The 27,075-nt window shown below is 32.6% G+C and overlaps 1 protein-coding gene across 2 annotated transcripts in view; it reads right to left on the bottom strand.

Annotated features, from left to right (window-relative positions):
* Window positions 1-27,075, bottom strand: part of PMS1 (PMS1 homolog 1, mismatch repair system component) — a 109,223-nt gene that overhangs the window by 50,455 nt on the left and 31,693 nt on the right. For both annotated transcript variants that reach the window (XM_051986025.1, XM_051986024.1), the window contains exon 5: window positions 18,420-18,583. In XM_051986025.1, the coding sequence (XP_051841985.1) occupies window positions 18,420-18,583 (164 nt within the window). The remainder of the gene's footprint in view (window positions 1-18,419; window positions 18,584-27,075) is intronic.

Raw genomic sequence — 27,075 nt, forward strand, 5'->3', positions numbered from 1 at the left:
CTTCTAAAGTTTAATGTTACCACTTAACAATTAAACTTCAACCAATTTGCTTTTCAAACTATACTGGTTTTTAGTCATAGTCACTTACAAAGTACTTTTATGTAAACTGTTATTCTAAATATGCCATCTATTCTTTGGACTTTATTTTGCTTGAAATAAATGTCAGTGACATCATGTGATCTGGTCAACATATGGCAGAGGTGAGCCTATGTTCTCAAAGATCACACCAGCAAAATACAAAAGCTAAGCAGTTCTGCTACATTAGAGAAAATCTTCAAGTATAATTTCAGTAACAAAGCATTATCTCCTTTCCAAGGATCAGCTTGAATGAATTCTCTGACAGTGGCAGTCTACAGAATAAAAATGTAAAATAAACTTCAATTTTATGCCTTCCCTTTTTTAATCTCTGCAGTGATAGTTGAAAAATGATGAAGAGGAGACAAGAACTAAAAATTGTAACTTTTAGAACATTCATGATTATTATAAGAACTCAATTTGAAAGCTTTTTCCAGTGATCAACAAAAGAAATTGCTACTGAAGGTACAGAAAAAAAAGTTTCTGTTCTATATAAATGAAACTAGAAAACAAAAGGAAAGTATAGTTAAATGCTGACATGTTTACTTTGAAAAGGTTATTAAAGGAGATGATGGAGTGATCTTCCCATACATCCAAAGTAATGAAACACAATATTCACCTAGTATCGGCAGGGTTTTTGATAAACGTTTTCAAAAAGGACAAAATAAAGATTTGCCAACATTTAATAAAGAGAAAGAAGAGGTAGAGAAATCTTAAGAAGAATTTGATAAGGCCTTCCAAGTTAAATAACCATATTACTTCATAGTTTATTATTTTAATGTAAAGATTAGGATAGGGAAAAATGATGATAAAGAATTGCTTTGGTAAAATGTACATAAGCAAAAATAAGAAAAGCCAAAGACTTAATGACTAAACAGAAGTCCCAAACCTGTAAATATCATGAATATTTTCTTCAAGAAGAAAATCATGATGAGCAAGACACAGCAAACATCAAATTAACATAATAAAAAATTAATTTTAAGACAGCAAAAACTTGGCTACCAAAAAAGTTATTTTCGAAACAGAAATCTACATACATTTAGATCATAAACTTGTTTTATCAGAGATTAAAACCAATACTAAACTAGCAGAATAACAATGACAAGATGGAGCAGGCAAATAAGGTGATTCTAATCTAATTTAATTAATAATCTTAATAAATAATCTTATTGAAAGCATCTATTAGATAGGGTCTTGATGCTTCCAAATGGGAAATAGATAACATAATAGATAATTATTTTCTGAGAAAGTTTAGTCAATGTAAATCAATTGCTCCAAGAAAACAAAAAAGCCTAGAAACTCTTAGCCAGTATATATGTGAATAATCTTTTAAAGAGCAGGATATGGCAGGTAAAAGTAATAATTTAGAATACTTCATACATGAAATCTGATGGAGGATGAGAAATATTATGAAGTGACCACTTCATAAAAAAGTGGCAAGAAGTAAGATAAAAAGAATTATAACAAAAGCTCATTGTGACACAACTAAACTCAATCATTTTGAGGATTTTTAAGTATGAAACCAGACAGAAGATAATAAACAGACAAAATTGGAAAAGATTCATAAAGATTTTGAGAGTAAATCACTAATTTGGGATTCTAAAATTATAATCAACAAAATATCACTAATGAAAAGAAAAAAAAGAGAAGAAGAATAGTTGAACCCAGATGTTTGAGAGTAAAGATAGCTAAAGAAACTGATTCTCAAGATATCTGAAAGGTTACTAAATACTTCAAAAAAAATCATGGACTTTATTACTACTTTCAAAAAAAGGTAATTGAGAAGATATAAATTAAAAATTTAAGAATACTTTCCCTATCTTACAAAATCTTTATGAGAATAATATACACAAGTATCAAACACATCCTTGATGAAAATATAAGAAGGGAACAGGGAGATTTTTTTTACAAATAACATTCTATATCAGACATCTTTATAGTCACACAATAGACTTACTATTTGTTGAATAGAAGAAAGCATTTAATTTGGTAGAGTGAAATATTGCCAGAACACTGTCCTCCAAAAAGAGGTCTATTCTTGTTCTTCAGTCGTTTCAGCTATGTCTGACTTTTTGTGACCCTGTTTGGGGTTGTCTTGGAAAAGGTACTGGAGTGGTTTGCCAATTCCTTTTCCAGATGATTTTATAGCTGAGTAAAGAAACTAAGGTAAACAGATGCCTTGCCCAGAGTCATACAGCTAATGTTTGAGGTCAGATTTGAACTAATGAAGATGAGTCTTTCTGACTCCAAGAATGTCACCCTCTATACATTGTGTCCATTGTCTCCTATACACTCATCAAAACTTTAAAATTCCCTTGAAGATCTAATGTATATTGTTTTTTTCAGAGGCTTCCTGATTATTAATATTAACTGAGGCATTAAAAAATTGTTTGCCACTTGAAGGATGTTCATGAGAAACCAAATTGAAAACATTTATTAGAGAGAGTGAAGTCCTTTAAATTCTCCAGTTTGAAGATGACATGTGGACTGACTACATTAAATCCTTGAATACTTCAGTTTCCTAAATGTGACTCATAATCACTCAAAAGCAACTACTTAATTGTCCATGTAAGAATATCAAGTGAATGAGTAAAAAACAATCATAGATCTCAAAGTTTGAAAGGACCTAAAAGAGAAAATGGTGAAGATCAATATCAAAAAGGAAAGGTCAGAATAAAAAAAAAAAAAAAACCCTTCAAAAACTGGAGATGGGAAAAAGATCAGACACAAAAAAGCTTGCTGGAGATACCAAGCAAATTGTATGATTTTTTAAAAAAAATTGTAAGCTTCCGAATACTGCATAGTATAAAATATTACCTTAATCAGTTTTTCTAGAGAAGCAGAATTTGTTTTATTAGTCCAGTCCATATACTCCCCCCCAAAAAAACTTATTACAACAAATTCAACTAGTGGTAACTATCTGCAAAAAAGATTGCCAATCCCTTAAGACTAAATACCTAAATGGATTATCAGAGTCCAAGTCAGATGAGTCAGAATATCAGAGGTCATTCTACTTAGCAACGTAAAGTAAATTTCCCTGTTCGGATACATATCATATCCAAGACTTCTGAGATTGTGTGCTTCTTTCCATTAGCAGCATGGAGGATAACATGTCAAGAGATTTTAGATCTGGAATTAAGAGGATATGACTTCAAATCCTGTGTGACCCTCAAGAAGCTATTTCATCCCTCTGGGACTGTTTTCTTACCATAAGAGGTTTAGAAGAGATAACTACAAAATCCTCTTCCAGTTCCAAATCTGGGACTCTAAAACACATCAAATGTTTTACTTCTCTTTCCTTTACTAGCCCTTTTCTCATCCCCCAAAATAAATATAACATAACCAAGGCATGCAGTTCCTACATTCTTTTATCTAATTCTACTTTCATTACCTACTCCTTCCATACTTGTTTCTCTTTTTCAAACCCTTCTTGGTCCTAACTTGAGGCCATCTTGAACTTTTATTAAAGTATTAAAAAAAAATCTGTTCATACCTGGATGTATAAAAATTGTATTTATGCCACCATGCCTGAATAAAAGATAATAAGTCACTGCATGGGGGGAAGAGGGGAGAAATCTGCCAATAGAGAGGAGTTCTACCTACTGAGGCAGCCCCTTCCACTGTAAAATTTTTCTAATTGTTAAAAGAATTTTTTCCAAATTTAATCCTTTCTCCATGATAGCTTTCAACTATTTCAACTATGAGGGCATCTTCTTAATATTCGATATTTGTTCAACTAATACTGAGTTCTTTCACCATTTTGGTAATCCTTTCTCTTAACACTGTTCCACTTAGTAATGCCATTCCCTGAAAATGGATAAAAATAATCTAAAAAGTTTGTCAGCAGTTGTGTACAGAGGAATTACCAAAAACCTCTTTATTCCTGGGAGCTATGTTTCTCTTAATATAGCCCAAAATCATTTGTTTTTCTGGCTATCGTATTATACTATAATCTTACAGTGAAATGACAAGCCCAGTACAATTCAAATAATTTTGTATTCTGAAGTTGATTTTTTAAATTCAAATGTAAAACTAGGTTATCTCTGTCATTCAGGTCAATTTTAAAGCCTGCCAAGATTTTTTAGGTTCTGACTCTATTATACAATGTGATATATAGTATTCCCAGGCTTTTTGTTCTCTGAAAAGTTGTTCATTATGCCATTTATACCTTTATCTAAATCATGGATGAAAACATTATATAATATGGGAAGCACAGATTTTGGGAATATTTGCTGGGGTATCTCCTTCTAAGCTGACAAAGAAAAATGAAAGATTACTGTTGTGTTCAGCCATTTAACGAATTCCCAAACCATCTTATTATAATAAGGTTTACTGTCTTGCCCACACTGCTATATTTGTTCCAAAAGAATAGTCAAAAAGTACCAGATAAATACTTAATAGCTAATTTCCCAGAAATATTGGGAGGGGCAAAAAAATTTATCTTGCTTTTGGGAAATTTACATTCTAATGAGGAAATGGGCAAATAACTAGGAAGATTTAAGAAATACACTGAGTAATTTAGAAGGCAATATGAGGGAGAAGTACTTAATAGTTGAGGGAACTGGGGAAGGCCTCCAATAGAAGATGAAAATCTGAGCTGAAGGAAAGCATTATACCTAAGAACTGGAAGAACAGACAATTCCAGGCCAGCTCAAAGGCATGCAGATGATATAAAGTGTCATATCTGGGAAACAATAAGGAGGCCACTACTGAGTATGTAGAGGGAGGTAAAGTGTAAGGCCAAGTTATAAAGCACTCCTGGATCTTTTTGGTACTATGGTTCTTTTTAAAATGTTTGCCAATGATGGCTTTAGAAATATTTTCCAAAATTTTCTCAGGAACTGAAATTAACCTTATTGGCTTAATTTTAACTGGTTTGCAGATTCTGTTATCTTCCATTTAAAAAACTGGAAAATTTATTCTTCTTTATACCTGTGGTATTTCTCCTGTTCTTATGTCTTCTTTTCTCCCTCAGCTTCTTAACAGGTTTTTCTAAATACTGTTTATATTTAAATTCTAGTCTTTTTTGGAAATATCCCCATTATTTCCTTCTTTCTAACAGGGACCATTTCTTGCATCCCATACTTCTCTCCTCACACAGTTTTTTTTTTTTTTTTTTTTTTTTTTTTTTAATTAATTGTTCATTAAATGTCTGGTAGAATTTACTTGTGACTCCACCTGGCCTGGAGATTTTTTCCTTAAGATTTCATTAATTACGAGCAGGTAGGTGGCCCGGTGGATACAGCCCTTTAGTCAGGAGGACCTGAGTTCAAATCTGGCCTCAGACACTTAAAACTTCCTAGTTGTGTGAACCTGGGCAAGTCACTTAATCCCAAATGCCACAGCAAAAAAAAAAAAAAAAAAAATTAACTGCCTGTGTTCAATTTCTCTTTTACTAAAATGGGACTATTTAAGTGTTTTATTTACTCTTCTGTTTACCTGGGCAATTTATATTTTTGTAAATATTCATCTATTTCAGTTAGATTGTCAGACTTGCTGCCACAGAGCTGGGCAAAATAGCTCCTAATTATTGCTTTAATTTCTTTTTAATTGGTGGTAACTACACCCTTTTAATTTTTGAAGCTGGTGATTTGGTTATTATTTTCCTTTTTCTGATCAAATTAAAACAAAGCTTTATCTACTTTGTTAGTTTTTTTCATAAAACCAATTCTTAGTTTTATTTATTAGTTCAATAGTTTTCTTAATTTCAAAATTTCTAATTTGGTATTGACAGTTTTTAATTTTTTTCTAACTTTTTTAGTTGCATGTCTAATTCATTGATCTCCTCTTTTTCTATTTTATTTATGTAGCTATTTAGAGATATAAATTTTCCCCTAAGAACTGCTTTGGCCACATCTCATAGGTTTTGGTACGTTAATTCATTATTGTCATTTATTTGGATGAAATTATGGATTGTTTCTGTAATTTGTTTGACCCATTAATTCTTTAGAATTAGATTAATTTCCGATTGGTTTTTAGTTTATCTTTCCTTGTTCCTTTATTGAACATAATTTTTATTGCATTGTAGTCTGAAATGGAAGCATTTACTATTTCTGTCCTTTTGCATTTGATTGTGACGTTTTTATGCCCTAATACAGTTAATTTTTGTGTATTGCCAAGAAAAAGGTGGATTCCTTTCTGTCTCTATTCAAATTTGTCAAGAGATTTATCATATCTATGTTTTCTACAATCCTACTAACTTCTCTAATTTCTTTTTCATTTTGTGGTTAGATTTGTCTGATTCTGAGAAGGGAATGTTGAGATCTCCCACTAGAATAGTTTTACTGTTTCTTTCTTCCTATAACTGGCTTAAAATCTTCTCTAGGAATTTGCCTGCTCTACCACTTGTTGCATACATGTTTAGTATCCTTATTACTTCATTATTTACGATACCCTTTATCAAGATATACTTTCCCTCCTTAATCTTTTTTTTTTTTAAATAACTTTATATTGACAGAATCCATGCCAGGGTAATTTTTTTTTTTTTTACAACATTATCCTTTGCACTCGTTTCTGTTCCAATTTTTTCCCCTCCCTCCCTCCACCCCCTCCCCTAGATGGCAAGCAGTCCTTTATATGTTGGATATGTTGCAGTATATCCTAGATACAATATATGTGTGCAGAACCGAACAGTTTTCTTGTTGCACAGGGAGAATTGAATTCAGAAGGTATAAATAACCCGGGAAGAAAAACAAAAATGCAAGCAATTTATATTCATTTCCCAGTGTTCTTTCTCTGGGTGTAGCTGCTTCTGTCCATCTTTGATCAATTAAGGCTCTCTTTATCAAAGAGATCCACTTCCATCAGAATACATCCTCAAACAGTATCATTGTTGAGGTATATAATGATCTCCTGGTTCTGCTCATTTCACTCAGCATCAGTTCATGTAAGTCTCGCCAGTCCTCTCCCTCCTTAATCTTTTAATGAGATTTTTACTTTTGCTTTATCTAAGATCAGAATTGCTACCCCTGCTTTCTTTACTTTAGCTGAACATGATAAATACGGTTCCAGTTTTTTTTACCTTCACTCTCTATGTGCTGTGTCAAATGTGTTTCTTATAAATAACATATTGTAGGATTCTATTTTTTTAAATGAACTCTGCTATTTGCTTCCATTTTATGGGAGAGTTCATTCCATTCCATTCCCAGTTATGATTACCAGTTCTGTACTTCCCTCCATCCTATTTTCTCCACAGTATATACTTTTGTTCTCTTTTCACCCGGAACTCAGTAGGATGATTTTTTTTTTAACCATCTTACCCACTATCAGACAATACTCACCTTCCTTCCTTTTCCCCTCCACTGTAACACCTCTTTTGTACCTCTTCATGAGAACTAATTGTCCCATTATACTTCTCCTTTTTTCGTTTTCCAGGTACAGATCTTTTCCTACCCCTTAATGTATTTTTTCTTTGATATCACATTAGAGACCATTTACAACCACACCCTCAAAACATGTGCCTGCCCTCCATTTGCCCCAGTGACAGTTATAGTTCTCAAGAGTTAAAGATATTGTTTTCGCATCTAGAGATGCAAAAAGTGTAACCTTTAAATATATATTTTCCTCATTTATCTTTCTATAATTGTCTTGAGCCTTGTGTTTGTAGATTAAAATTTCTGTTTAATTCTTGTTTTTTCAATAGAAATAGTTTAAAATTTCTTACTTCATTGAAGCTCCATCTCCTACCCTGAAAGATGATGCTCAGTCTCTCTGGGTAGTTAATTCTTGGTTGTAACCCCAGATCTTTTGCCTTCCAGAATATGGTATTCCAGGCCCTCCAATCCTTTATTGTAGAAGCTGCTAGATCCTATGTAATGCTGACTGTTGCTCCTTGATATCTGAATTGTTTTTGTCTGATAGCTTACAATATTTTTTTTCCCTAGAGAGTACAGTTTTATAGTTTTGCAACAATGTCCCTTGGGATTTTCCTTATGGGATTTCTTTCCAGAGGTGATCAACAAATTCTTTCAATGAGTATTTCCACCTCTGTTTCTAGAATAGTGGGGCAATTTTCTTTAATGACCTCTTGAAAAATGCTATCCAGATTATTTTTTTTGGTCATAGCCTTGAGGTAAGCCAAATAATTTTTAAATTGTCTCTTCTGGATCTATTTTCCAGGTTCACTATTTCGCCAATGAGTATTTTCACATTTTCTTCCATTTTTTTCATTCTTTTTTTTTTTTTTTTTGGTTTGATCCTAGCTGTCTCATGAAGTCATTAGCTTCCATTTGCCGTGTTCTCGTTTTTAATGTGATTTTTTTTTTTTTTTTTTTTTTAGTTATCTTCTTTATCTCCTTTTCCATTTGGTTTATTCTATTGTTTAAGGAGTTGTTTTCTTCATATAATATTTTCCCTTCCTTTTTCAAACTGCTGACTCTCTCATGCATACTTCTCATTTCTTTTCTCATTATTTCTTCTACCTCTCTTTTTTGCCTTTTGAAGTCATTTATGAAAATTTCCAAGAGCCTGTCACCATAGAAAATTTCTTATGGTCAAGGTTCTTTTCTGTTTCTTGCTCATTCTCTTTCCTTTTCTTTTAGTATTTCCTTCTTTTTTTTTACTTTTAAGGTGGAGGAGCTCTGCTACTGGGGTAAAAGAGGCACTGTCCTAGGCTTCCTGTGCAGTTCTGAGCCTTGGCTTTGAGCCTAGCGCCCCCTTGTGTTTGCAGGAGTAGCGTTGCCTGGTTTCCCAGGATTTGCCTTCCAAGCTAGGACTGAAAGCTGCCTCCCTGCTGTGCTCCTCTCCTGAGCAAGGACTGAAAGTCTGAGTTTCTGATTTGCTGGGTTTAAGACCCTCTCACCAGTTTTCCCAGAGTCTATTTCACCCAGGCTGAACACCCTTTTCACCCCAGTGAGACTGACCTTTCTTGAAGTTTTTTCGGGTTATCTCGAGCTGTAGAGGGGTTTCATCTTGTCATATTCTGTTCAGAGGCTTGGCTTCATGTGGTTTTGAGGGAAACTGGGAGAGTTTGAATAGCTTCCTGACTTTACTCTGCCTTCCTCACATAAGTTATAATTTTAGTTCAGGACCTTACCATTTCTCATTCACATTAATTTTTTTTCCCTCAATTGTACAATATTTTCCCAAATACATGTAAAAACAATATTCAACATTCATTTTTGTAAGACTTTATGTTCCAAATTTTTCTCTCTCCCTTCTTCACATCTCTCTCTCTCCAAGACAGCAAGCAATCTGATACAGGTTAAACATGCACAGTTTTTCTAAACATATTTCCACATTTGTCATGGTTGCCAAGAAATATCAAAATAAAAGAAAAAAAAACAATAAACAAACAATAAAAGGTGAAAATACCATGCTTCAATCCACATTCAGTGTCCATAGTTCTCTTTGGATGTGAATGGCATTTTCCATCCCAAGTCTATTGGAATTATCTTGAATCACTGCAATGCTGAGAAGAGTTAAGTCATAAATGACTATCACATAATGTTGTTACTGTGTACAATGTTCTCTTTGTTCTGCTCACTTCACTCACATCAGTTCATGTAATTCTTTCTGAACTTATCAACCTGCTCATTATTTCTTAATAGAACAATAATATTCCATTACATTCACATATCATAACTTATTCAACCATTCCCCTACTGAGGAGTATGCCACTACAAAAAGAGCTGTTATAAACACTTTTCTATATGTGAGTCCTTTCCCCTCTTTTATGATCTCTTTGGAATACCAATAGAGTAGTTTCATTCACTGAAATAGCTAACTTTTTCTCTGCCTAAAGTGTCTGAAGCCAGATTTGATTTCCAAAAAAATGTACCACCTATTACTCCCCATTTATATTGTATTTTTTCTCTTTACTTTTATTCCAAATACATACACATACACACACACATACACACATATATATGTTCTTGTCATAGAATGTAAAATCTTTGAGAGCAGAATTGTTCATTTTTTATATTCTATCCTCAATAAATATAGTAATCCTTAGTAAATTTTTTTTTGATTGACTGAAAGAAAAATAGCTATGCAAAAAAAATTTTTATCTGGTCACTGTATCAGACTTGACACACCACCTTCCATTCCAATAGTTCCTTGCTGAGAGAGGACATTTCTAGAATCATCATTGGTTTTCCTGTTATCCTTTTAGTAACCTTTTTATTTATGTGGATATGGACTTTATGCATTCTGTTTCATTAGTTGTTTATTCTTCTTTGTATTATATACATTTTTCTAAGTTTCTGTGAAGTTATAATCATTTCTACTAACATAATAATATTCTATAACATTCATATACAACAGTTTAGCCAATCTTTAATCAATGAATAGCCATTTTTGTTTTCAGTTCTTTCTTACCATAAAAAACTCGTATATTGAATATTCTGATATATACAAGATCTTTGTTTATACCTTTTACTTCCTTAGGATATAAGCTCAGTAGAACTGTTGGATCAAAGGGTATGAACAATTTAGTCACTTATCTTTCATGATTCAAAGTGATTTACAGAATGCTTTGACAAGTTCACAGTATTAGTGCCCCAGTTTTCCCATATCCCCTCTAGCATTTATCATTATCTTTTCCTGTTACTTTAATTAATCTGAGAGATATGGTCCCTCAGAGCTGTTTCCTTTTTGATGTGATTTTTCTTGTGCAGTATGATAATTGTGGAAATATGTATAGCAGAATTGCACATGTTTAATATATATTAGATTATATGCCATCTTGGGGAGGAGCTAAGGAGAAGGGATGGACAAAAAAAAATTTGCAACACAAAATTTTGCAAAGGTGAAGGTTGAAAACTATCTATGTATTTCTTTTACCAATAAAAAGTTTTAAAAATAAATAAATAAATGGAAAGAAAATACACTCCTTGAGGGTAGGGAACATTTCAATTTTCTATCAGTATCCCTAATACCTACTTACACTGTGATGTGTCAGCACTACAATAAATGTTTAATAAATAGTTGTTGACTGACTGACATTGTGATACACTTGGATTAAGTTATAGTATGTACTCTGATTTTTAAGTAATTTTACTGGTGTGGTTTTGTTCTAAGCTTAACAAAATCTTCTTCCAGAAATGTAATTTTTATCAAAGAAAACCAGATACAGGAGACTTCTAAATCATATCAATATTCCTTGAATATTTTCACTTTTGTCTTTTAAGAGAAGGAATTAGTCTTGGGTTTTCTTTCTTATTCCTTAAAATAAAGAGGAGGTGGGTGAAATACAATTAGCAATAGTAATTAGGAAAGGAATTTTGAAGTAAGTTTCATTGATAAAGCCTTCATTTCTCAAATGTATAAAGGACTATGCTCAAAGGGTTATAAAATCATACACATCTTTTTAATAATTATTGTACTAGGATGAATCAAAAAAGAGATTTTTTAAAAAAAGAAAAGGACATAAATATACAGAAATATTTATGGCTGCTCTTTTCTCAGAGAAAAGAATCAGAAATTGAGGGTATGCACATCATTTGAGGAATGGTTGAATAAATTGGGGCATGTGATTATGATGGAATATTATTGTTCCATACAAAATGAGCAGAATACTCTCAGAAAAATCTGGAAAGTTCTCCATTAATTCAAGCAAATTGAAACATACTGTGTATAAAATAACAGCAATGTTATGGGATGATCACAACTGAATGACATTATTTTCAGCAATACAATGATCCACAGCTATTCTGAAGAATTTATGATGAAAAATGTTATACATACTCAAAGAAAGAATGGATTGTATGTGAATATGGATTGAAGCATTCTTTTTAAAAAACAACAACTTTATTTTTCTTGGTAGGAAGAGTGCATAAATTAATTCATTTTCCTTCTCCTTTTCTATTTTGCTAATGTATGACTAATAATATAATGTTCCTGAGAGTCAAAAAGAGGGAGTAATGTTGGAATCCTTACAAAGTGTTAACTCATTAGAGTTGATAGAGACAATAATTATTTAATTTAGCATGGTACTTAGCAAATCCTCTAGCTCACTAATGTATTAAAGTACTCATTGGAGTTCACACTTTTGGGAGATTCGCAAGTCAGTATTCAGTATGAGATTCACAAGCCAGAAACCTATAATCCCACTCTCAGATCCCATAATCCCATTCTCTTGGAGGAGGAGTCAACCTTTTACACTGAGCATAAAAAGAGTTTCAGTGAGCCAGTCAGTCAGTTCAGCAGAAGCCCTTTCTCAGAGGTAAGACAGATTCATTCCATCTCCCACCTTTGTGCTGGCTGGAGGCTGAAGGGAGCAGAAGCAAAGGACTAGCAGCAAGAGCTCTTGGAACCAAGGAGAAAGAAGGCCTCCAGAAAACTAGCCGAGCCCCAAATGAAGGAGATAAGATTTTGGAAGAGACAATAAAAGACTGTATTTTAACACTTGGCTGCATTTGAGGTGATTATTACTCTTAACTGAAATTAAGGCTGCCTCCAGAAAACCTCCCCAAGAAACCTGCTCCCAGAGAACCATTATATTAAAGAAAAAGAACACCACAGAGTAACAGCAGGGATTCATCTGAGCTTTCCCCCAAAGTTCTCCAAATACTTTAAAATAATGATTAATCAAATTCTAGAGCAGCAGAACCTATGGAGTCAAAGAATTTTCCAGCCCAAAACAATTTAGATCAAAAGAAAAAATGTGTTATACCAGGGTGAAAGAAGAGTCCAGTCCAGTGCAGGCTGTGTGCTAACACAGAATGAGCCCAACAAACCAGGAATAGGCCTGGGATGGCTGAATCAGTAGCAGCAGTGGCAGTTTCCAGACCTCTCAGCCACAGACAGTAAAAAGATTAGATAGCAAATCAGAAGATTTAAAAGAGTCCCTTTGCTAGCAATAGGAGGAGAACTTTTGCACATTTTTTAAGTCCCCAGTGTGAGGAAGCAGTTAACACAGTAGAACTTGCAGCCACAAGAGAGATGGACTATGGTTACAAGTTCCAGGTTTTGAAAGAGTGCTTGTGATCACTTACAAACCAGTGCAAAGTACAGGAATGTAGTAAACACACCTCTCCCTAGATCAAACCACTTTGGAAGAGCCAAAAACTTACAGATCCCCAGAATTATCTCTAAAAAGAGCTGCAATAAAACACTGAAGCTTAGAACAGTGTCCCTTCCACTTGGGAAGCAGAGCCCCACTTAAGCACAGAGTTAAAAGGCAAAAAATACATTGGAAAATGAGGACATAGAAAAAAAAAAGTGACCACAGAAAGTTGGTAGAAAGAAAGGATGCTTATGGTAACAAGGAAGATCAAAACATATCCTCAGAAGAAAAAAAACAAAGTCAAAATTCCTGTAACCAAAATCTCAAAGAAAATATGAAATAATCTCAGACTACGAAAGACTTCAAAAAATAAAAAAGTAGAGGGAAAATTGGGAAGAGAAAGGAGTAAAATGCAATAAAATCATGAAAAAAAAGAATCAACAGCTTGATAAAGAAGACACAAAGAATACTGAAGAAAATAAAACCTTCTAGACTAAGCCTAATGGCAAGTAAAAAAAAAAAAGGCACAAAAACACAATGAAGAGAAGAATACCTTGAAAAGTAGAATTGGCCAAATGGAAAAAGATACATAAAAATGCACTGAGGAAAGCTCATTAAAATGTAGAATTAGTCAAATGGAAAAGAAGGCACGAAATTTCACAAAAGGAAGTAATTCCTAAAAAGTTAGAATTGGGCAAGTAGAAGCTAATGATTTTATGAAACATCAAGAAACAAACAAAATCAAAAGAATTAAAAAAATAGAAGAAAATGTGAAATATCTCTTGGAAAAATTAATGACTTGGAAAATAGAATAAGAGGAAATAATTTAAATATTATTGAACCTACCTGAAAGTAAAGATAAAAAAGAGACTATTATCAAGAAAAACTACCCTCATATTCTAGACAGAAGGTAAAACAGAAATTGAAAGAATTTACTGCTCACCTCCTGGTAAGACATCCCCAAATGAAAAATCCAAGGAATATTATAGTCAAATTCCAGAATTCCCAAATCAAGAAGAAAAAATTGTAAGCACCCAAAAAGAAATCCAAGTATCATGGAGCCACAATCAGAATAACACAAGATTTACCAGCTTCTACATTAAAGGATCAAAGGCTTTAGAATATGATATTCTGGAGGAGAAAAGAGCTAGCATTACAACCAAGAATCACATACTAAGCAAAACTGAATAAAATCCTTCAGAGTTAAAAAAAAGGATATTCAATATAATTCAATGTAATGTTATTAGATTATTTTTAGAAGAACATAACAGAATTTTCGACAAAAAAGAATATAATGCTCTCTGAGCACTGCATTTTAGGAGGTTGTTTTATCATTATCATTTACTTTTCCAAAGCTATTAATTATTTCTATAATTTATTCTTTGATTTTTTTTTTTTTTATTTAAGGTTTTGTTGTTAAGTTTCCATTTGGGTCTGTATTTTTTTTAATGGTAGTCCCTGAATCAATTTCTGTTCCTATTGCATTATGAATGTAAAGGATATATGTACAAAGACCATTCTTTATGAATTCAAATACTAAAACACTTGAAGCATACAAGTTTATTCCTGATATTGGTTTGTGATCTATGGGTTCTTTTAGCATAACACAATTTTTCCTTGTTTACACTTTTTAAAAAATGTTTGCTTTTGCTTTATCTGATAGCATAATAGTAATTCCTGCTTTTTTCAAGTTCATTCATTTAATGCAAGGTAAATTTTTCCCACTGCCCTTAGTTTCATTTTAAATGTCTTTTTATTTTAAACATGTTTCTTGTAAACAAAAGAATGCAACATTTTGTTTTCTTATCCAGCCAGACATTTTCTTGTTTTATTGGATTGTTTAATCCATTAACATTTAAAGTTATGAGTTAAGATTTATATTTTTCTCCACCGAAATTTGTTCTTTTTTTAAAAGTTATAATTTTTCTCGTCTTTTGTTGTAAATACAGTATTATGCTCCTTCAGTTACTTTAATTTTTTTTAAGGCAGCTCTGTTAGTACTAGCTTTCTTTCTCTCACCTCTGATCTCTTCTTCTCATTTGTATCCCATTATATTTTATTAGTTTCTCCTGTTTTTATTCAATTATATATTTATTCCTTTTCATTTTCTTCTCAGTGAAATGGGTTCCCCATCAGCTAGTTTTGTTCATTAGTTCATTTTACTTCATATTTTTGTTACCTTTAAAAAAAAAAAAAGATTTTTCACTTTTTTCATTACCTATCTTTGTTTAAACTTTCATTCTCTGATTCACGATCCCTATAATCATCTGGTCTCCTCTCTTTTCTCTGTATTCTTCATACAACCAATCTTTTCAAAAAATACATTCTAGGCTCTTCCTTCTACACACTTTTTTGCCACAGCCTCACAAGGCTTATCACATGGATTTTCTTTTTCCTTTGTGCTTCACTTTGAGAACAATGTCAATTATTACAGCTATTAGTCCACAGTACATCACCCCCTGTTCATGCTACCCTCACATGGGTTATATCCTCTCTTACTGACCTTTTCCCCTGATCCTCCAGGTGCCAGTTGCCCCCAAGCGTTTCCAAATCTCCTGTCCCAGGACAAAAAGACATTCTGAGGTACAAAATTCCCTGGACTTCATCCAGTATAACGTTCTTATGTCCCTTGACTCACAAGAATATTCATTAGTGGAACTCCTTTCTCTACAAAGTAAAGACCCTTTATTTTCTTCCCCTTTTCAATATTTCATCCTTCCTCTCATTCATTATTGTAGGCTTTTTTCTTCATGAGACAACAGTGGTCACTTTGCCTTCACTACTAGTTCTAGATTTGATCCCAGTTTATCACTCATTGTTCTTTACTCCCTTTCTCCTCTCTTCCTCTTTCATGTACTCTCTCATGTTGCAATGTTGTCCCACAAAAGCAGCATTCCCAAGTAGGCAGGGTGTTTTTAGGTTCTACCCATAATGCCTCTGTTGGCCTTATCACTGCTACCTTTACAAGATTTCCAACTTCAACCCCCGTCAATTTGTATACACTTATAAAAGTTTCTTACTAGTCTTTTTGTTGCCACTATGCTGTTATTGCTGTCTGCACTGATTCAATTCTCTGTATTTCTGTTGTTTTATTTGTTCAAGAAGCAAATAATTTTTTCAGTTGTTCTTTTCTTTCTAAAAATGTTTTAAACTTTTTTTTAAATTACTGAACATGCATCTTTTGTCCTGTATTAAGCAGATTTGCAGGATAAATCAACTTGGGCTGCATCCTTACTGCACCTCTTTTCAGAACATATTTTTCCATTACTCCTCCTTCTTCTAGTAGATTTGAAATAGTCTTGAGGTAATCAAATGCCCTTTCCTTTGTATTTGAAGATCTTTCTCTTGATGTTTTGCAGATCTTGTTTCCAAATTGAATTGTCTTTTTTTCTTTTTTCCTGGAGATAATTTGTGAATTCTTTTTATTAGAATTTAATGTATTCCTAAGCAGTCTCTTTTATTATTTCCTTCATTATGGCATAATTTTTTTTTGCCCTCTTGTCTTCTTTTGGGAGCTCTATGATCCTAACTAATACAACCTGTCTTTTAGGTTCATGGAATTGGTACCATCTGGATGCTATGCTCTTCGCTTAGGTTTGGTGGAATGCTTCACAGTCCCCCCAAAATATGGCATCCTGCCCTGATGATTTGTCTCAATCCCTTAGTCCTTTAGTTCTCTGTCCTACCACCAACAGTTCAGATCTTGCTTACTCCAGTTCAGAGCTTTCCAGCACTGATGCATTCAGGTTTTAGCACCCAACAGGCTTTTACTCCTGCAAGGCTGTGGCCAATCTGACTATTGAGGCCTGGAAAAACTCCCACAGTGTAGAGCCGGAGGAGTCTCTATAGCACAGAAAGAGGGAAGATGGGAACAGAGTTCAGGGATGAGTTTTGATATAAGCCTGTGTCACAATCTGCTAGTAGAGGTCTTGCTGCTGCTGGCATATAAAGAAGAGAAAGGGTACAGAATGAATTCAGAGTCAGAAGTCTGAATTTCTAGGTTTGTTTATTTACATTTTCTTTTGGATTCTGGGTATTTCAGACCATGAAAACAGCTTTATCTTTGGTATATAACTTTTGTTTTGGAAAGATTTGAGAGGCCATAAGGATTGAAGTAAACGTCTTGATGATCACAAAACCAAACTTTGCAATAACTCCCAATTAAAGTTTCTTCTTTCTCCAAGCTACCCTCCATGCAGCTGATAAAATTTTTTTTTAATGATAAAATTTTTTAATAAAATTTTTAACTCAATTGACGATGTCACTCTCCCACTCAATAAATTCTAGTGGCTCACTCATATTTTTAGGTCTCTTACTTTGTTTGGCCTTTTAAATCTTTGACAATCTGGTCCCAACCTATCTTTCTAGTCTTATTATATATTATTCTAATTAACAAGTTCTATGATTTAGCAAAATGGGCCTTATCTTTGCTCCTCATACATAATAGTACATGTCCTTTCAATCTTATGATGTATTCTCTCCTCACATCTATCTCACAGACAACTTTCTTCAATACTGAGTTCAAATGATATATGAAGTATTTCCTGATTCCTCAGTTGTTCATGCACCCTTTTTCAATTATTTTGTATATACTTTCATATATACAAATTGTCTCCCCGATATAATCTAAACTTTCTTAGTGCAGGGTCTGTTTCATTTTTGTCTTTTGATCCCCAGTACCAAGCATAGTGCCTAGAACATGTTTGAAGCTTAATAAATATTTAAAAATTGATCAGCTTTTATATGTTGGGAGAGAGATAGAGAAAAATGTGGATTACAACATTACAGTATTTTCACCTTTATTGTTGCTGTTTGCTTGCTTGCTTTTATTTTTTTTTTCAGTTTTTCCCCTTTTTGACCTGATTTTTCTTTTGCAGCATGATAAATGTGAAATTATGTTTAGAAAAATCACACATATTTAACCTATACTGGATTGCTTGCTGTCTGGGGAGGAGGAAGGTGAAAAGGGAGGGTAGAAAATTTGAAACACAAAGTTTAGCAAGAGTGAATGGTGAAAATTATTTTTGTATTTTGAAAAATAAAAAGCTATTATTATAAAAAAAGAAAATTAAAAAATGATGGATCAGCTTCTATAGTTTTATCATCATTTTCTCAGTGAAGTCTTCCCTGACCTCTTGTTCTCCAAATTATATTGTGCCTCTTCCAACTATCTTGCATTTACTTATTTATGTACATGTCATAAAAGTCCCAAGTAAGCTGTGCTCTTTTATCCCCTAGTATCCCCTGCACAGAATAAACATAATTTTTTTAAAATTGTGCTATTAATTTTCCTAAGGAATAATCTCTATAAATGAAACTTGGGCATGAAGGATGAATTATCTTTTCCCTCCTCTCAAAAACATTTCATAAGTTATTTTATAAAAAACAAAAATCTTACCTTGTTATGTGTAAAAATAATCCTTAATTCAGGTTTGAGAATACCATAGGCTATAAGAAGGTCTTGGATTTTTTTCAATTCATCCTTACATCTTTTTGCTGTTGAGTAAAATTGTTTTCTTACAGGAAGATTCTTAAATAGTTTCAATGCAGTTACAGTTGTACCTATAAGCAAAATATAATAAATATCAACTCCCCCAAAACAATGTTCACAAAAGGTAAATTTTAATTACATTCCAATGAAGAAATTAATTCACCTGAAAAATTCTCGAGTCAAATCTCTAGAGATTTAAATTAAATCTGAATGTGAATGAATGTGAATCTAAATGAAATTCTAAATACCAAAAAGAAATCATAAAAACAAATAATTATTGAGACACAATCATAATGGTGAAATCATATGCCAAAATTTCTAAGAAGAAATCCCCCAAAAGTTTTATTCCTAAGAACAAACACTATCAAAATAGAAAAAGAGAGGAATATTCAATAAAAAATAATTAGGATGTCAAAAAATAAACCCAAAATAATAATAATAAAAAAGCAAACATCTTGATAATCAGTGAAGTAATTAACTGGAAACCAAAAAGCCTAAAAAACTGATAAACAAAACTAAAAGCTAAAAGAGTACCAAAACTGACAAATATTTAGGATTATTAATTAAGGATAAAATGAATGGAATGGAATGAAAGAAAAAAAAATAAATGAAACACAAAGTAAAATCACAATTGAACCAGCAAAAATAAAAAGAATTACAGGAAACCATTATGCAGCTATATGTAGCCCTCCCTCAAATCTGAACAGAAGAGAAATATATTATACCAAAAAACTCCAATTAATAGAATACCAAGTTCTGTTAAAAAAAAAAAAATCCAATCTGAGGAATGGTAATAGAACCAGTTGCAAAGGAATGAAGAAAACAAACAAAAAACCCCACAAACATCCTGTTCCTAATATATTTACAAGAAAATTCTATCACACTTTCCTAATAAATATAGAAGTAAAGTAAGGCTATATCTTCCTCTTCCCATTATTATTTTATATAATTCAAGAAATGCTATTAATAGCACAAAGATTAGAGAATAAATGAAGACAAAACAATCCCTATTTGTTAGTACAATATTTTACTTAGGAAATTCTAAGGAATTAGCAGAAAAACTAATTGAGACAAGACCTTTAGTAGTTATAGTATACAAAATAATGCACAAAAAGTCACAGAATTATTAAGTATTAGCATGTTTAATAGGCAATAATAAAAAGGAAGTCCCATTCAAAATAATCACAAAATTAATAAAATATTTGAGTTGATTTACCAAAACATACTCAATAGTTTTAAGCAACACTGTGAAAACTGTCTCCTTCAACATGTTTATCAAATGGCCTTTATATTTTAGATTCTTGCATCCATTTGGAGTTTGTTATGGTATATGTTACAAGATACTGCTCAGATTGCTTTCAAAGCTTTTTTTCAAGTAGGACAGTGGTGCTCAAGTGTTTGGTCTCAGGTCCCTTTACACTTAAAAAAACATTTTATTTAGTATTTTATTTTTCCTCAGTTAAGTAAAAACAATCTCTAACATTCATTTTTAAAACTTTGAGTTCCAAATTCTCTCCTTTCCTCCTTTCCCACCTGCCTGCGAAAGCAAGCAATTCAATATAAGTTATATATGTATAGTCATGCAAAACATTTCCAAAATAATCATATTGTGAAAGAAAACAAACAAAAATTCCAAACCAACCCATCAAGAAAATTAAAACTAATATGAGCTAATGCAAAGTGAAATATACTGGATACAAAGTAACTATAATATTGTAAGATGATCAGCTGTCAATGATTTAGTTATTCTCATTTATACAATGATCCAAAACAGCTCTGAAGGATTTATGATGAAAGATGCTACTCATACCTAAAGAACTGATGGTGTAGGAATACAAATTGAAACATACTTTTTAAACTTTATTTTTCTTGAGGTTTTAGTTTTACACACACAAACACACACAAAGGACCCTATGTACAAAAATATTTATAGCAGCTCTTTTCTGGGGGCAAAGAATTAGAAACTGAGGGGATGCCCATCACTTGGATAATGTATTTAAAAAAAAAAAAGCATATGCGATTATGATGAAAGACTTTTGTGCTATAAGAAATGATGTAAATAAATTTGTTGTTGTTTTTTTTAATATGTTTCAATTTGTATTCAGACACCACCAGTTCTTTCTCTGCCTTATGGATAGCATTTTTCATCATAAGTCCTTCAGAGCTGTCTTGGATCATTGTATTGCTGAGAAACACTAAGTCATTCATAACTAAAATCATTTTACAATATTGCTGTTACTTTATCCACAAAAGATTTCACTTTGCAACTCATGGAAGTCTTTCCAGCAAAGAATGCCTCAAAGAACTTTTGTTTATTTATTGATATTGGAATTGGTATTAGAATTTAAAAATATTATTATGAAAATAGTTTGAGATCAATTACTCAAAGAGTTGAAGTTCTATGGTTTGTTCAATGTTAAAATGCTGTACATGATTCCTCCTGGATCTTATGGTCTATTGATGAACTTTTAATTTTAAGCAATAACAGATAAGTGTCTTGATGCCTACTGGCTATACATTTAGACCTAATACTTCTAGATCTTCTTCCAACGTAAGAGAAAAAACAGTATTTCTTCTGGGATTCTTGACCACTTATTTCTCCAAATAGATTTTTTTTTTAAATTTTTTGTCTAGTGCCATAAAGTGACCCTTTAGAAGTATGACTGATATGGCATTTATTCTATAGATTAATTAAGGAAGTTTTACATTTTTTATTAAAACAGCATTGGCTAACAGGAGCAATTAATTACTTTCCAATACATTAGCCTATCTTTATTTCTACAGTGATTTATAGTCACATTCATCTAATTTCTTGTTTGTTAGATATATTCCTAGATATAATATACATATCGAAGTTATTCTGAATTGCCTTTCTTTTTTCTCTCTTCCTTCTCAGTATTATATAATAGGAAAGTTGAGAATTTCTGTGGGTTTACTTTATATCCTGCTACTTAGCTAAGGTTAATTTCAATTTTTGGTTGTTTTCTCTTTGATATTAATGTTCCCTTAGAATCTTTTTTGGGGGAGGAGCATATTGCAACAGTTATCATTGCCAGAATTATATTAAGTGGTAGCAATATTTTATCTCAAGTGCTTTTGGAAAGGGAATCTAGCATTTTTCCAATATAAATAATGTTAGCTCTTAATTTTAAACAAATATTATTTACCAGAGAAAAGTCTATTTTATCCTTTTTTAAATATTTCAAAAATACAAATGGGTGCTATATTTTATTGAAAGTTGTTTTCTGCATTGACTATCATGTGATTTTTATTAATTTTGTTATAAAAAGGGTCTATACGATTCTTTACTAATATTGAACCAATCTTACATTCCTGATATGTACCCAAACTGATTACAGTATATACAGTTTTAATATGTTGTTGCCTCTACTATTATTTTATTCAATATTTTAAATTAATATTCATTAGTGATATTGTTCTGAAAATTTCTTCCTCACATTTTATATCCTTGGTGTAATATTCTAGTTTGATCGCTGGAAGTCTTTGGACCAGCCTTCATTTCAGCTGAGTAATCACCAAGAGAATAACTAGGTGATAAAGTCCAAAAGTCTTTACTGTCTCCTTCACAATCTGTCTCCTTGCCTGGAGCTCAGCTAGCTTTCTGGAGGTCCTCTGGAATGTGTCAGTTTCTTTGGGGGAGGAGGGAGGCAGGAGGACCACCACGATGATTTCTATCTTGAAGTCTGTCTCAGTCCAAGAGCTTGTACTCCAACTTCCAGTCCTCAGTCTTCCCCGAGTCTGTTTGAGTCCTCCTCTAGGTCTGACTCTGACTTCTTAAATACTCTATTACAATTAAATCCATTCATCATACTGAGTATAAGCCAATCATTATATCACTAGGGAACCATTATCTGTTGTAAGGTTAAATCAATCATACTGAACTAGAGAACTATTCATCACCATGCTAAACTAGATAACTATTGTTTTATCAATTCCAATGAGTTAATACCTTGTTGTAAGAATCCTTGTTTTAAGTACACTTCTCCAGAATTCTGGCCCATTACACTTGGTATAGGCATTACGAATATACTTGTTTTACTAACGGTGGAAATAGGCTTTCTATATATAATTTTTCAAATAATTTATATGACAATAAGTTAAATTTTCATGGAATGGTTGTTTGAAGTTACTTATAATTTGATTCAAGCCAGAGAATTTTTTTTCCTTTAGGAGTTCTATTTCTTTTACTGTGAATGGATTATTCAGATTCTCTACTTCCAGTTCTGCTGATAAGGATATTTAAAAAATATGTATCCTTCCATGTCAGTTATGTTTTGGGGGACATATACCTGGACCAAATAGTTTCTAATGATTTTCTGTTCATGTATTATGAACTCACTTTTTTTTTTTTTGCTTGAGTATGAAAATTTGGTTGTCTTCTTAAAAAACTTTTGTCTGGTATATTAATTTTCTAGTGTTTCTGGTTTCAGTCATCTAGTGTTTCTACTATTGCCTTTTTATAGAGGGAAAAACTGAGGTATGGAAGATTAGTGAATTATTCAGTGTCACAAAGCTAGTAAATGTTTGAGGCAGGATGTTAATTCAGCTTTTCTTGACTCTTAAGTCTAGAGCTATTTATTGAACCACCTAAATTCCTTTGATTGCACCAGTAATAGAATCAGGAACTTGAATTCTAAGGTTTTTTTTCCAGTGAACTTTGGGGAAATGAAAAAAAGTGATTAAACAAAAAGCTGAATTGATGAATAGTAGTAAAAACACTAGATAACCAGAAATACTAGAAAATTAATTGGAACATTGGCTAGGAACATTCTTTTTTAAAAAAATATTTGATAAGAAATAGAGCAGTGTGGACAACAACCACAAAATGAGTAGTGGTGCAGTGTATAAAAAACTAACCTAGAAATATGGAAGACCTGGGTTCAAGTCCTGTCTCTGATACTTGAGAATTAGGTAATTTTTGTCAGGTCACTTAACCATTCATGTCCCCGGACAAACTTCTAAGAGTAAAATGCAAAACAATTTCCTTTCCAGAAGTTCTCTACATTGGTAATCTACTACATTCCCAAACATCTCTCAAACCAAATTGAATTGTAATTGGGAAATAACTGATGAAATATAAATATGATAAAACCTAGATGACATTAATGTATGGTTACCTAAGTCAAGCTGTAACACCCTTCCTTCCCTCCCAAGATCCTTATGTACAATTTGGTAGCCCTGGTTTCCAACTGAATCTGGCACCACTTTGCTACACTAGTGGACTACACAAAAGTGTAGATTGGGATAGCACTCAGGCTGTTAATGTCACTTTTCTGTTTTGCTACATGGTTGATTACTCTCCTTTTGGGGCCATACATTTCTTGTTGTCATAACCCCCACTTGGTTACTGGAATGGTTCACTATTTTCTTCGCCAGATAATTTTATAGATAAGGAAACTGAGGCAAACAGAATTAAGTGACTTGCCCAGGTTCACGTAAGTGGTTAGTAGTTAGTGCTTGAGGTCAGACTGAACTCAGAAAGATGCAGCTTCCTAACTCCAGACTTAGTACCATCTCCACTGTACCACATAGTTTCTTAAAGGTTTTCAGAGTTTGATCTTATTCATAATTCTTAACGTGCAAGTGGTACAACCAATTGATTATATTTGAATGTATGTGTATGTAGAGAATATATATAGTGATGTAATGATATGTACGTGGTACAGAACTTGCCTCAGAGTCAGGAAGATTATTGCCAATTTTCTGGGTGTGAGGTAAAAGTTCAGGAAATATTTTATTTCACATTTCTCTTATTAATGGTGATCTGAATAAGTCTTCCTTACAGTTAAGTTTGCAATTTATCTTTTGAAATGTCTGTCTGTTGCCTTTGACCACTTATCTAACAGCTACTAATGAATATTGTGTTTAATTCCCTATATATGTTGACTATTAGACCTTTATCAGAGATAACTATAATAAAACTTTCCCAATCAAGTTTCCCTTCTTATTATAGCTGCATTGATTTTGTTCTGAAAAGGGTTTTCAATTTAAAGTAATCAAAATTGTTTTTTCTTTGTGACTTCCTGATCTCCCTTGTATTATCAAAAAATATTCCCCCAAAATATAGTTGAGAAAAGGTTCTTTTTTTTTCTTTTGGCTAGGCAATTGGGATTAAGTGACTTGCCAAATGTTACACAGCTAGTAAGTGGCAAGTATCTGAGACTGAATTTGAACTCAGGTCCTCCTGACTCTAGGGCCTGCTTTACCCATCTGGGGACTTATGCAAGACACAAAAGTCAAGGCAAGAGCACTTCAGGGATGCTCGTGTCTCCAATCCAGCCAATCTTTGAGACTGTACAAATTCCAAAGGCCTTCCCACCTCAGGTTATCCCAGAATGGTGCTTTATGTGATCGAATGTAGAAAGCTGAAGATAGTGGGGGAACTCTGAGTAAGGTATAAGACCCTTTAGGCCAGAGGGATCGACTGGCAATGTCTGCTTTGGCTCCCCATCTCCCCAAAGGGCTGTCAGCTTTCCTGAAAAGTCAGGGAGGGCATGACCACCTGTGTTCTACTTGAAGCAAGGAATACTTACAGTGAAGAGGAATTTACATATCAATAGCAGGGTGCTTATAGTTAGCACATGCTCAGTGTCTGTAGTGATGTAATCATACAAAGGTATTTAGGGGCTGAGAGGACTTGAAATAAATGAACTCCATCTCTGACCAATCTCTTGGGTCTCTTGCCTTTTTCATTCCTCTACTAAGACCAAGGATTCGGGCTACTCTCAAGATTTTTCCAGAGAGCTAGTCTGGATAGTATATTTTGGCACCCCAGCGTGGGGACTCTAGGAAGCACACTACAGTCTAAAGTAAGGCAGAATGTGTAAATCAAGAAATAGTGGTACAGAAAGAATGGGTGACTTAAAGTGGACAGAACAGGAGAGCTGTGTCATTGTCTGAATGACCTTCAGGGAGGACCAAGTAACTTCTAGTGAGTGACAAACAGCTTACTTTAACTGCTGTATTTCTAACTGGATTGTCTCCTGAAGACTCAATTTTTTAAAATAGAATTTTTAAAAATAAAATTTTATAAATTTTTTTATAAAATTTCTATAAACCCACACAATGGTAGTTTTCTCAATTCAAAATTTTCTCATCCTATATAACTAATTCCAACTCTTAGTGGCATGAAGGAGAATCCTGCATTATCACCTACTAGTAAAGCTTCTCCTGTTTTCCCACTGCAGATTATATTAACTTTGTATTATTTTATCATTTTAAAACTTAGCCCTACAATATTGTAGCCCATGTTTTTTTTTTTTTTTTAATTATATAAACTAGAGATATATTTTTTACCAAATATGCAGCTATGGATAAAATTACATAGTTTAGACTCTTTTTTTTTTTTATATGATGAATTAAACTAATTTTTCATAATAAAAAACCATTCTTGCAAATGGTTTGATGATTTGATTAATAAACCAAATTTGATTATAGCAAATTTTTTTGGATATATAAATTTTTTTTTGGGGGGGGGAGGGGGCTGAAGCAACTGAGGTTAAGTGACTTGCCTAGGGTCACACAGCTAGGAAGTGTTGTGTCTGGGACCAGATTTGAACTCAGGTCCTCCTGACTTCAGGGTTGGTGCTCTAACCAGTGTGCCACCTAGCTGCACTCTGGATATATATTTTTTTTTTTTTGGTTAACACTTTATATAAAAATTTGAATCAACATCCATTAGTAATATCAATTCATATTTCTTTTTTTTTAATTCATCCCTAGTTTAGGTATAGAAAACATATTTATCTGATAAAAACAGGTCAATAGAATCACATGTTTTCTAAATTTAGAGAAAATAACTTCTGTTATTCCATACTGAGACTAACTTCTATAGAAATAGATGTCAATTGCACTTTTAGGATATGATAAATTTATCTGAAAATGCAGCTGGAGTTTTTTCCATTAATAGTTCCTTACTTCTTCAATATTACTTTCTGAGATTAGGCTAAGAGCTCTATTTTATGTTCTATCAATCTGGGAATTTTACAAACATATATGATAATTATCTATATGCTTTAAATTCCACTTTTTAGCATATGATTGTATATGGAAAGTTTAAAGAATAGTTTTGTTCCTTTAATTAGTGGTGAATTTATCTTATTTTTTAAAATCTGGATCTCTTTTTTATAAGATTAAATGTTTATTGATTTTGATATCACCTTCAAAAAGCCAACTTTTAATTTTATTATTTTTATGTTTGTATTTTATCTATTCTCTAAATTGTATATTCACTTTATTAAACTTTTCTTTTTAAAATTTTGATAATGTATTTTCAGAGGTATAACTTACCTTCATCTTCCAAATTCTTTTTTTAGATAGCTGTTAATTGTTAATTAATTTGCAAAGATAGAATCTATTCCCTTTCCCATTTCAATCTTTAACACTTAACTAGGTCAAAGTGTCTCAATCACTCATAGGATTTAGAATAAGTGTTAAAAGGCCTTTTAGTTGGAATGACATTTCCTCAAGAATTGTTTTTGGATAGGTTATACAAATTTAACTATGTCCTGGGAATGATCTATAAATTATTAAATAAATTTAG

Source organism: Antechinus flavipes, chromosome 3, assembly GCF_016432865.1.
Source record: "Antechinus flavipes isolate AdamAnt ecotype Samford, QLD, Australia chromosome 3, AdamAnt_v2, whole genome shotgun sequence".
NCBI classification, from domain to species: Eukaryota; Metazoa; Chordata; class Mammalia; order Dasyuromorphia; family Dasyuridae; genus Antechinus; species Antechinus flavipes.